Below are 12,567 nucleotides of genomic sequence, written 5' to 3' on the forward strand. Positions count from 1 at the left end.
TACTGAGAAATGTGGGAGGGCAGGGAAGAGAGTGGGAAGCTTGTGTGTGCTCTCTGTAGAGCCACGTATGCTTTAAGGAAAAAAAGCCTCAAGAAAATCTGTGGATAGTCTGCATTTGCTCAAGCTCTGTGTATTGGGTATTGCCCAGCTATATACCAGATTATTGATGAAGAGCTTAGGCTTTAGAAGTTGTGAAAGAAATGAACGCAGTTTTTGTGGGAAAGTATTGGCTTTTGCAGTGTAAAATACTGCTCAGCATTCACAGGGTTCTTCACTGGCTGAGCTGACTTATGTTCTCTGACTGGTTTGTGTCAGTGTCAGAAAGAAGACGAAGTTAAGCATCTAAAACATTTGAGAACGTCACAAAGAGGCTGATAATGCCCAGCACATCTATGACTACCTGTGTGTAAGATAACCAATGGTAACACGAAGTTGGGTGTCATGCAGTGGCTAACTGGTAACTCCTTGCTTGCAGGAAGAGATGTCGGGAGAAAGTGTGGTGAGCTCAGCAGTGCCGGCGGCTGCGACTCGCACGACCTCCTTCAAAGGGACGAGTCCGAGCTCCAAGTATGTCAAGCTGAACATTGGCGGTGCCCTCTATTACACCACCATGCAGACCCTGACCAAGCAGGACACCATGCTCAAGGCCATGTTCAGTGGCCGAATGGAAGTCCTCACAGACAGTGAAGGTAAGGGGCTGCTCCCCGCATCCCCCGTGCTGGCTTCCTTCCTCTTTGCTGAAAACAGGTCAGAAGGGCTTGGAGAAAAATACTAGAGAACAGATAGGAACATCTAATCATAGGCCTGGGTATTTCTACATTTTATTAGTGTTAAAACTCGTAGCTTGTACAACTGAGAAAAGATGTGGAACAAAAGACACGTATGACTTGACTAGTTGTCTAAACAACAAAAGGACAGTAAGAAGTCCCGAGGCTCCTGTCAGGCCCAGGGAGCACAGGCTGTCTTTTTCTTTTGAAATACTAATGCTCAGGCTCTTAAGCATATGGAAAATGGTGGGGATAGTGATTAACAAACGATGAGTCAGGACTTGTGTGTTTACTTTGAAGCTCAGAAGGCAGTTCCCTCATCTTGTTTCCTTACCTCAAATACAAGCATAAAATTTACTCTGAAAACTGGGGCATTTATGAACTAAAAGCTGATTTTTTGAAATGAAACTGTTTTCTTGTGAGAGTATTGATTGTTGGCTTTACTAAGAACTAGTTGGAAAATTTTTAGAAAATTTGGTATAGTATTACTGACATTAAAAGGAGAGAGCTCGGAAATGGGTCTCTCCACGTTAAATGTGTCTGGAAAGAGAGAATGTGCAGTATGTCCAACTACAGTCTGCTGAGGGAGCAGCGCTTGAATACTTCACTTCCTTACTGGACACATTGTTTTTATCTTCTGCTGAAATTCTTTAAAACATTTACTTTTAAATTAATAATATAGCTAAAATGTGTTTGTGGTAACTGCAACTGGTAGCATAGTTTTATATTGGCGTTCTCATCTTATGGGAGTGTCACAGAGTTTACTGGGAAGCACAGCTTCCTATTTATGTGCTGACATCTTGCCGATAACTATGTTCGTGGACTCGGATACCTTGTCTTTAACAATAGCTACTGCATCGCTGAGACTAAAGGTTCAAAACACCTTTCTTGTGACTAGTTAATTACTTGAAATTTTTGTTTGAACTTGCTGAAAGCATAGAAAATGTAGTGCCTGGTTAGATGTACTGGAGTGAGTTATGAGTGCTTTAGTATAGTCTGTATTTGGAGGTCATGTGGAACAAGTGATGGATTTAGTAGGGCTCTTGTGATAAGCTTTCTTGAGATAGGAGTAAGTGGATTTGGAGGAAAAAAGTGTAAAAAATACAACCTTATTATATGAATATTCCTGTTTTAGCTAGAAGTCCTTATATTTAAGCTGAGGAAAAAAAAACTGCATTGTTCCAGGTATTGTACCTTGCCTTTTGCAAGTTTCAGCTGCTCTAAGGCAGTAACATTGGTGCTGTGGTTTGTGGGCTCCAGATCAAAGGGTCTCTGGGCTACCTCTCATGGGTCTGTGTGGGTTGCATAAAAAAAAACAGCCTGTGGGTCCAATTGAAAAAAAACAAAACAAAACTTGTCAAACGTGACTTGGCACCCTTACTGGGAAGACTGGAGGGGTGTTGTAGTGGAAAGGTTGTGAACCAGTTCATTGAAGACCTCTCCCCTTGCTGTTAAACTTCAGGCAACTCCAAAATTATCCTCCTGTCTCTCCCTAAAGCTCCTTTGTGTTTCACAAAATTTAAGAATTCAAGACTTCCCAAGTCCTTCAGTTTGGAAATGAATCGGAAATTCCAAATTAATTTTGGAAGCCCACCCTGGTGTGGTCTCAGCGCTTCCTCCGGGCGTCCTGGGCAGGAGGGCTGGTACATCACGTTCCCGAGGCTCAGAGTCCGTGTAAGTGCAGGTACTTTTTGCTGGAGAGCAACTGACAATATTACTGCTAATACGAGGATAACTGGAGTTTAATCTGCTAAAATATCATGCTTGAGACAAAAAAATCCCAGGTTTATTTTGCTGTGAATCCCACAGTGTCTGTGTGGGATCGTTCCATTTAGCCAGTTTGTGTTTTAATAGGAATTTGATACTTCCTGTATGTTGTAAGTGAGACACTCCCATTGCAGTACTTCTTGCTTTATCTCCCCTTGCCTGGCGTGATGCTGGAAACTGGGACAATAGCATTATAGCTGTTGAAGGAAACTCTTTTTATCTGAAATTCTTCAAAATACTACTAATTGGTCACACCCAAAATCTGGCACAAAACAAAGTGTTTCTTAGGAAAAGAAGCCAGACTTGCGGAGAAACTGGAAGGAGTAAAGTTTTTAAACAGTCTGTGGAATGTGTCACACGGGGTCCTCTCTGTTTAGATGCATTCTTCTGACGCCAGTACCATCTCCCCAGCTTTCTCAAAGCTTAACAATTACAACAGGCTGCTAGTTGGGCTGTAGGAGAAAAGAGTGGAGTTCTCTGGTGGTGGCTGGCAGATGATTATTTTCAGCTTAGAAATAGTTCATGAACTGTAGCAAATCAGCATATTTTGAAAATTCTGTTTTTATGGTAATGAGCAGATCGAAGGATGAGAGTTTTCCAGGTGCACCCATCTGTTTCCAATTTTCTTTTCTGCAGTGTGATATTCCCCCCCGCCCCCCTCACTCCCCGCCACTGTTAACCAGTTGATTGAGGTGATGTTTTCCGTTCAGCTGCTAGTAAGACTGTTGAGCATTAGGCAGTCTTCAGTGTCAGGCGACTATTTCGTCTGTCAAGGCTTGATGTAGTCTGGTTTAGTCTGAGTGTTTGGATGCTGCCCTTGAGACTTCTTGTGAAACAAAAGATTAATTCCATAAAAGTCTAATGTGTGTACATATAATTCATGGGTTATATATTCCTACCTCAGTAAATGGATCACAGGGCATTTTTGTAACACTGCAATTAAAAAATGGCTTTAAATGACTAGAGCTGAAACCCACTTCTTAGGCTCTGCACAGCCGTGACTGAGTGGCAGCAGGGTCGCTTTCCTGTGAGTCATCTCATTTTGGCTGCACGCTCAGCTGTTTGGTTAAAACAGAAGGTTTTTTGAAAGCTGTTTTAGCAGTTACTTGTATTTTGCAATGCTGCTCGAAATATTTTCTCATCCCCCCTCCACATGAAAGTGAGCAATTCTGCTTTGGTTTCACCATCTGTAAACATAAAGTTGCAGCAGATTTTTACAGCCTACAGAGGGAATCACAGCGGAGATGATAACAAAGAAGTTTGGGGATCATAATTCTGCTCTCAGCCTGCCCTTTACCTCCCTACGTGTTGGTGTACTCTAGTAAACTGTCACTGGCTGCGTTTGTGGAATATGGATGTCCTTGTTTATTACCATGCCTTGTGCTCCCTCTTCTCTTTAAAATGGGAGATCTTGCTTTACATACCTCTGCGTTGACAAACGAGCTTTTTTCTGCCTCTGGTTGGAGAGGTGTACTGTATTCATTAGCCTGGATCAGTCTTTTGTTCTTTGATTTCTCTGTCTCTGGTTCTCCTGCCTCCAGCTTTCTAGTTTGTTATTACAGCCTGTAAAATTACAATTGGGAGAACACATTGTGTTTTATGTAGACAGCAGGGTAATGAGGGAGATGGAAAGCCTGTGGTAAACTGCTGGAGAGTGTCTGGGTTTTCCGCAGAACGGCATGAAAGGGCTGTGTTCACTTTCCAAATTGAACCAAATGTTCAGACTCTACTAGTAATTCCATTCATGCAGAACATACAGGGTCTGCTCTAACCTACTTTCCTTATTTGTCCAAAATATGACTCCTTCCCCACAAGCGTTTCCTCACTGCATTCCTGAGCTGCAGCCCGTAAGAGTGGCCATCTGTTCATTTATGGAAACTCGAGCCTCAACATTGCCTAACATTTCTGAGGGTCCAGCCTGATTCAGGCAACAGGAGGTGAAGCACAGATCCTTTGATCGCCAGCTAACTGGAAAGCATTTTGGTTGTAGCTCTGTTTTCTTTTCTTCACACCGTTGTCAGTACGTAGCAGTGCTGGTGAGCTCCAGGGCAGGGGCTGTACATAACACTCTGCTTACGCGTGCTGTTGCGTCATGTCTTTCAGCAATTTAAGACATTGTGCTAATAACCGCTTTGTTCTACCGAATTAATGCACTTTGGGAACATAGCGACTGAAACAGTGTTTGCCCTGACACTGCCAAGTCTGTGCTGCTTTTCTCTTGCCGACCTTTTTGCACATCTGCTGAATCACAGTGGGTCCCTGTGTTGTGTTCAGGTGCAGCAACCTTTAGACAGTCACGTCTGGTTGGCTCTAGCAAGCTATCTGTAAGAAACAGCCACACACATATGTATCAGGGCCCTGTGGTAGAAGGCAATAAAATAGTAATGTGTCAGGGCGTCAGGAAGAACAGAGCTGGTTAGTTTGAGAATGAGAAGTATTCATTCCTCTGTCTCAGTTAATCATTTATCAATAAGTGGCCAACTATGAGAAACAAGTGAGCTTCCTGCCTTACTCCCACATACTCTGCGCTTGAAACACAGGAGGAGACGATAAATTCTCTGAGCTTTCTGCTGCTCTGCTTGCCAACTCAAGCAAGGAACCAGAGTTGGTCTCTCTTGGTGGGGTCTGCTTGGTACAGCAGTCCCAGGCCAGTGTCAAGGCCTACTGCCACATTTGCCTCTCCTTCTCCTGTACTGTGGTCTTTCTCTGTCCCTAGGCTGGATCCTGATTGACCGCTGTGGAAAACATTTTGGGACAATACTGAACTACCTGCGTGATGGGGCTGTGCCGCTCCCCGAGAGCCGCAGGGAGATAGAAGAGCTGTTGGCTGAAGCAAAGTACTACCTGGTCCAGGGGCTGGTGGACGAGTGCCAAGCAGCCTTGCAGGTAGGTCGCAGAGCTAAGGAAGAGTCAGGTGACTGTGGCTGCAGTGAGAGGTCAAGAAGAGGAGGCTGCTGTGAGTGGGAACCAGCATCTGGGTAGAGAAAGATTTTCCTGCTGGTCTTCACTTGATGACTTTTTCAGGCTGGGATGAAATTGAAATACTTTGTGTCATTGATCTGCTGGAGTCTGGTCACATACAGAAAAAAGTACTGAGTCATTCTCAACATTTAAGTTACAGTGAGGGATAAACAGTTGCTTGGTTTCCCTCTGCTGACTCCTGGGATTGTGCAAGGAGTAGCAGCCTGGCTGCTCTGCAGTGTTCTCTGCTGCAGTCAGGGACTTAAGTGGTGAAATGATCCGTCATCAGCACAAGCTCTGAGACAAAAGTTAATGCTTCCAGCATCAAGGAGAATGGGGTAGGTCCTTTGGCCAGACCAGAGCAGCTTCTTGTATCTGCAGTAGCCACAGGCTGCTGAGAGTCTTGTTTTGCTCTTTGTTTTCCTCTGAGCTGCTCGGCTTAGGTTTGACAGCAGTGGTACTGGTGTCCTGTTTGAGCGAAGCCACATTCCAGATCCTGCCATTTCAGTAGGTACATAACCTTCAGCCCCTGTGTTTGCAGAGTGGTAGAGAGCAGAAATGAACATCTCAGGTGGTCCCGGAGGAATGCTGCCTGGTAGCTGGAATGCCAGCCTGGTTCAGAACATGGACCAGAAACGGCCGCTCTGTGCGGTGTAGGGACAGACTGTGCACTGAACTCCTCTGCACAGAATATGCAGGACCTTCCCAGTTAATATGAGTGTGCCCTAAGGCCTATTTACATTCAGCTGCTGTTTGATTCTTGTTTCAGCAGAACAAAGATGCATACGAACCGTTCTGCAAGGTACCAGTCATCACGTCTTCCAAAGAAGAGCAAAAACTTATAGCCACTTCTAACAAGGTAAGAGAGGCCAGGCTGTGCCGTGGCTTGGGAGAGCGCTGGCCTGCTGCCCTGGGCTTGCATGGGACCTTGAGCAAGTATTCTTTAGAAAATGGGCTTTAGTTTTCAGCAATGAAATTACCCTAAAATAAAAGCACTTCAACTGTTGAGCTGCAAAGCGCTGAAAATCTACAGCAGACTAAGCATTTCTTCTGAGTTAAAAGTCAAATGTTGCTCAGGCTGAGCCTGGCCCTGTACTTCTCCACGTAAGGTATTAAAATAGAGGGTGTAGGCAGTAGCAGGCTGATGGAGCAGATCCTCAGGGCTATTGGATCTTCCATTTATATGTCTGCTCTGGTTATTAACGACAGATGCTTTCTTTAGCTAAAGTGAATCGATGACTCCTGTTTCTGGAAGCCTGCTTGCTGCGGCAGGTAGAGGGGAAGATGCTGGTGATAATGACTAGCCTTGGCAAAAAGGCAGAGGGTAGGTGAGAATAGATGATGATCTGGTCACAGAAGGGGTCAGAAGGGATTGCAGCCCCATTGACAACCCGTGCGTGACTGTTTTGTGGCCACAACAGTAACAATAAAACCCCGCTGGGCTTGGGCCCGATGGTGTCATGTTGTATTGCAGCTTCTTTGCTGTGGGGTCTTGAACTGAGGTGATGTTTCAGCTCTTACTGTGCTTCCTATAACTGATCTGTGCTTTGTTTTTTACAGCCAGCAGTAAAGTTGCTATATAACAGAAGCAACAACAAATATTCCTACACCAGGTAAATGACTTCAGCTGGACCTTTTTGAAGTTTTTCATAGACTAAAATCCATGATAAGCATTTGCTTTTTCTTCTTTCAGAACCAATGACAGATGGGTGTTGGCATGCATTCAATTTTTTCCCAATTAATTTCAAACTTTAGTCAGAAGGGAGCCTACTGTCATCAATGGAAGGCCAAGCGTGTGCTATTTCTGTGCCGGAGGAGTTCCTCTAATACCGAGGTGCAGCTGGCAGAGGCTCCTGGCCAGCTGCTGGCCTGCATTCCCCATGGGCTACAGCACATTAGCTGAATACAGGAAACCTTCCATGGTGCAGTCTTCTCAATTAGTGGTAAAATCATCAGGTCTGGGATTTTATCCCCCTTTCCTTAGGTCTGTCTGTGTTTCATAACATAATGCTGTTTCCATCCAACCGGTGCTCAGCTTGAGCTTAGGAATGGTTTTATTTGGGTGATAGAATTCTGTACACAGATGAAATGGCCTTGGAGAGTATCATTCGCAGTACTGGTGATGTCGTATTACTGCTTCTTCAGCAGCAGGTTTTCCTGCTTGTACTAGTAAAGTGAGTTATCCACTGCAGTCCTGGATACCAACTGCAAACACTAGCTTGGTAGAGACACAGTAAGTCGAAGGAGACTGGGCGTATGGGCCTGTAAATGGTCACTGCCTGAACCCCGCTTCTGTTCTGTGCGCTGTCTTAATTACCCTAACGTGACTGCTGCCTGCCTCCTTCTCTCACAGCAACTCCGACGACAACATGCTGAAGAACATCGAGCTCTTCGATAAGCTGTCCTTGAGATTTAATGGGAGAGTGCTCTTTATAAAAGATGTGATTGGAGATGAGATCTGCTGCTGGTCTTTTTACGGGCAGGGGCGGAAGATTGCCGAAGTCTGTTGCACTTCCATTGTTTATGCTACTGAGAAAAAACAGACAAAGGTAGGAGTAAACCCCTGAATGCTTCCAGCAACGGGCCCAGCTGCTGTCAGACTGGCATCCTGACATCTGTTCCGTTTTGAACACTTTCATTGTTTAGCATCTCTATAGAATAATCAATGCCATTCAAAGTGGGAGCAGCACAGCGGAGCTCATCCTGTGGGTTCGTTAGGGCGCAGACTGCTTGGCTGTGGCACTTAACACAGGGCAATTGTGATATTCCATAATGTAAGTTCAGTCCAGTTCTTTATCTTTAGAGAAACTTGTGCATTTAACCAAGTTTGGTTTACATCCCTGTTTAAGGACAGATCCTGTAAGCAACGGCATGCCTTCCCTGTGCCTTCTTACCTTTCCCAGGAGAAATCTGAGTCTGTCCTGCAGGCAGGCCAGTTCTAAAAAAAAAATGTGGTTGTCAAGTCTCAAAAGCTGAAAGCAAATAGTAGAACAGAAATGATTGTACTAGAAAGGATTTCTGTGGCAAGAGTGCAATTAAGAAATTTTAAGAACAGAAAGGTATTGGGGAATTAAAAATCAGGTGACCTGGTGCCTGCAGTGACTGGCAATAGGTGAAAGTGATCTTGTTTCTCTTGGGTGGGCAGGTGGAGTTCCCAGAAGCCCGCATTTACGAGGAGACACTGAACATTCTGCTGTACGAGTCCCAGGACGGGAGGGGACCTGACAACGCGCTCTTGGAAGCCACAGGAGGAGCAGCTGGCCGCTCCCATCACTTAGAGGAAGATGAGGAGCGAGAGCGCATTGAACGCGTGCGAAGAATTCATATTAAACGTCCAGATGACAGGGCCCATCTGCATCAGTGAGCCGAGCAACAGCCGCAGACTGCGCAGCTCTGTCTGGAAGGCGCTGCCCTTCGTCTGATCGATTATCTGCAGCAGAGGACCAGGCGGTTTAACTTCTGTTCAGCAAAGTCTGTAAATTATGTTTTGTAACAAACTAGATTATGTGGGGTATTTAAATACAGTAGTTCTAGGACGAGAATAAATAAGGTTACTGGGCATACGATAGATACTGTAAGGACCTATTGAGCATCTGGAGAAATGCCCTGAATTTTTAGCACTCTTGTCTTTGCTATTTTGTGGCTAGAGAGGAAGAGGGCTGGCTTCCTTTGGCTTTAGTAATTATCCTGCACTTTAAAAGCAAAACAAACCACAAATGAACAAAAAGGTCAGGCAGCCATACACCTTCCCCCTCGGCACTCATTGACCCTGTCTCCTCCCAGGCATTCAGGTATGGGAGAAAGGCAGTGAGCTAAATACACCAGAGCTACTGCAGAGCTCCCTTTCTCCCAGGACTGAAGACCAGAGGGTTGGTAGCTCAGGAGTGCCTCGGTGTGACTCCCAGGAGGAAAAAATATACATGCTGACTAGATTCCTGTAGTGCTGGGGGCAGAGGGAGCCCTCTCGGAGCGGTGGGGTGGGAGCAGGGGGAGCTGCTTGGGCTGAGCGGGGTGGGTGGCTGGCTGTGCCTCCCTACAGCTCTCGGGACCTGCTCCTGGAAGGGTTCAGCGGAGCTTCTACAGCACTCAACTTTGGAGACCCACCCTTGCTTTATCCGTTATGGTTCAAGGGTGGAAGATGTTAAAATTCCTCCAAAAGGAGGATCAGGAGCAAGTTGTACGTGATATTGCTTTTCCTTAGAGTAGTGTTGCTACCATTTGGCGCTTAGAACTTCTGCCTGACCCTGGGTCTCAGCTGGGGAGTTTATTTATTTCCATCAGATCACAGGTCAGTAAGCTGTGCTTTCTTTACTACAGGTAAAGCGGTAGTCGTAACGGGTTCATACCCTCCATGCCAGCCTAGCCTAGGTAGGAGCCCAGCAGCCATAGTTCACTTCTGTAACTGATACGAGAGCGTTGTCTTGTTCTGAGCGAGGGCAAGGCAAATACGATGGGGAAGAGGAGTAGACAGTGGCCTAGAGGCAGTTATTCCTTGTTTGACTTGATCCTGAGCATATTCCAAGTCTTTTCAGAAATGGCAGCTGTGTGTGAAAGGGTGGAGCTAAAATGTTGTGTAGAGAAGACCTCTGTAGTCTAGTTTTCTAAGAGTACTTTTCTATTATAAATGAAGATTTTTATCTACCTCCTCGTCTCTTGTTGCCTATTGTGGAGTCAAGTAACAATTATAGTGGAAGGTCGTGTATTATTCAATAGGACTGGATGCTAAAGGATAATGAGCAGAGCCACAGCTGTAATGGTTAATGTAACAAATCCTGAGAGGGAGAGAAACCCGATGTAGAAAGTCTTAAACTTGCAGTCAGGCTGGCACCTTGACAGCCACCAGGGTACTTTGGTCTGTTCTAGAGGGTTTTTTTGACCCTTCATCTGGAATATCTAGCGCTGGCCTTAACAGCCAGACATCTCATGCAGAGCAGCAGCTCCATGTTCCTGTTCCTCAGTGGAGTGGTTATTTGTTTTTGCCCAACTTCCTGCTGCAAGGTTTCCTACTCCTGGCTCAGGGCTGTTAATGGCATGTTAACATTTTAAAAACCAAAGGCGTTGCCAGCATCACCAGCTACGTTACTCCGATGCTGCTGTTTCAAATAGCAGTTCCATCCCAGACTATGTATAACTTGTCTGTAGAGGCTAAAATAAAGCATTAAGTATTTGCTCAGTAGTGCGATTTTGGATCATCAAGTGAAGCGAAAAAAAGGTTTCAAAGTTAGGCTGCGGTCATCCTTCTAGTAACCAAAGACTTTCTTAAGTTACAGACAGCTGGTGTCTGTGGCAGATGTGGTTGTTGTCCCCATCGCCTCTACTCTTTTTTCTTCAGCTACTGATTTATAAGAGCGAGCTCAACAGTAAACACTTACCCTGTAGTTCAGCAGCTTCAGCTATGTCCTGACAGTTACGGGCTTCTATTTTAAGCTGTACTTACATATTTGCAACACACTTTGGGTTTGTAGAAGTCCAGAGTGCAGATTGGTGTTGTGAAGGACCTTCCTTATGTGATAAGCTGGAGAGTGTGGCAGGAAAGTCCCCTGACTTGCTTTATCTCTGCAGCACTGTGTACTTTGACACGTCCCTGGGCTGTTTGTGGGTTTCTGAGCACCTGTGACAGACCTACTGCCCTGAAAGGGTGCTGAGCCACCTGCTTTCCCCATAGAGTGCAGGGGAGACCCCAGCAACCCAGTGCTGACTGCTCAGACAAAAATCCAGTCAGGGCCTGGGGTACAAGAGCAGGTTCGGCTGCAGGGGGTGACACGTGGTGACACCAGTGCTAAGCACCTGACAGATCACAGCTATGTGATTAACTTCTCTGTAAATAGATTCTTAACTGGCTTCAGGATTTCCTCTTTCAGGTTTTGCAAACTAAGTTCTTAAAAACCAGGGGATGATTATTTTTAATCTTTGTACAGCGGTTTATATAGCTATTGGTTTAGTAAGTCACTCCAGGAGAGTTTGAGTAAGTTTCAGTTTTGTTACTGCATTTATGGGCAGACTCTGCCTTACCACACTCCTGACTTAACCCTCTGCGTGCTGTAGTCCTGTAGTAAAGACGTACCGCTGTCGTGTTAGAATGTCCTTTACCTACTGGCCCCTTGTCCTTGGTCTGTGGAGAGGGACTTTGTTAATGCCATTGCACAAATGCTCTCAGCTCTTGAGCCTTTTTACTGTAAATGGTTTTGCCTCTCCGGCTTTCAGGTGAAGGTGGGGCACAGGACAGCTGTCCTGGTCACAAGCAGCTCTTTAGATGATCTAAGTCCTGCCTCCTGTTCATGGGGAGCGCAGAACCTGTCTGCTTTGATTCTCCAGCAGCCTGCAACAGACACCAGTAGTGACAGCAGCATAGAACTGACTAAAATCTTCCTTATGGAAGTCCTTTGGTCGATCAGCATAATGCAGAAACGCTGGACTAAAATCTGCAGCTTGTAACACAGTTAGGGCTGCACGGCAGAGGCAAGGGCTCTCTGGCAGGGTGTTTACTCCCACCTCTACCAGCGTAGCTGTAGCACCAAAGCAGCTGCTCCTGCACTCACAGAAGGCAGGGTTTGGATTCCCCCCTCCCTGAGCCCCACCGGCTGCGGGACATCACCTGGGTGGAGCCCTTGGGGATCCAGTTTTACCTTAGAGCATAGGGTAGGTAGAACCTGTCAGGCTTAATGGAGCTGTTCTGTTTCGTGGGCAATCGCAGCAAATTCATCTGTTCTGTACAATCATTCCCTCCCACTTTATACTTATGCACAAAAAAAAGCTTAAGCTGGATTTCAATGTATCGTTGATGTTTGCAATATGTACTTTTTTTTTTTAAAATATAACACAATAAATTAGAAGGCATTTCGTATTTACATGCGAGTCACTTTATTACTTGCTTGAAGCATGCTGTCATTCCATCCATGGGGCTGGAGGGAACTTTCAGGAAGAAATACATTCATCATGTCACTCCCCAGATGTTAGTTTTACCTCCCGGCACCCCTTATGGCAGAGGTGCTGGCAATCTGGCTCTCAGGAGTCTGCAGCCCCTAGGATTTAAGGGCAGGAACTCAAAGCGCTTCATTCAGGCTGTAGTTTC

The 12,567-nt window shown here is 45.6% G+C and overlaps 1 protein-coding gene across 2 annotated transcripts; it reads left to right on the plus strand.

Annotated features, from left to right (window-relative positions):
* Positions 1–480: 480 nt before the first annotated feature.
* KCTD10 (potassium channel tetramerization domain containing 10) lies at positions 481–9,109 on the plus strand. 2 transcript variants are annotated; one of them, XM_009694807.1, is made up of 6 exons: positions 481–689; positions 5,251–5,420; positions 6,268–6,354; positions 7,056–7,108; positions 7,849–8,044; positions 8,641–9,109. In XM_009694807.1, the coding sequence occupies exons 1-6, from the start codon at positions 482–484 to the stop codon at positions 8,857–8,859; spliced, it is 933 nt and encodes a 310-aa protein (XP_009693109.1). In that variant the 5' UTR covers position 481; the 3' UTR covers positions 8,860–9,109. The 2 variants fall into 2 exon arrangements, with proteins under 2 accessions (XP_009693109.1, XP_009693108.1); XM_009694806.1 differs by having other exon boundaries at positions 482–689; positions 6,265–6,354.
* Positions 9,110–12,567: the final 3,458 nt, after the last annotated feature.

Source organism: Cariama cristata, unplaced genomic scaffold (genome assembly GCF_000690535.1).
Source record: "Cariama cristata isolate BGI_N322 unplaced genomic scaffold, ASM69053v1 scaffold28472, whole genome shotgun sequence".
In the NCBI taxonomy this organism is placed as follows: Eukaryota; Metazoa; Chordata; class Aves; order Cariamiformes; family Cariamidae; genus Cariama; species Cariama cristata.

Bases quoted from the DNA above. Each gene is read 5' to 3' on its own strand.
- KCTD10 (XM_009694806.1), top strand. From the start codon at position 482: ATGTCGGGAGAAAGTGTGGTGAGCTCAGCAGTGCCGGCGGCTGCGACT. The intron at 6,355-7,055 runs GTAAGAGAGGCC...TGTTTTTTACAG, and splicing joins TTATAGCCACTTCTAACAAG to CCAGCAGTAAAGTTGCTATA. The intron at 7,109-7,848 runs GTAAATGACTTC...CTTCTCTCACAG, and splicing joins AACAAATATTCCTACACCAG to CAACTCCGACGACAACATGC.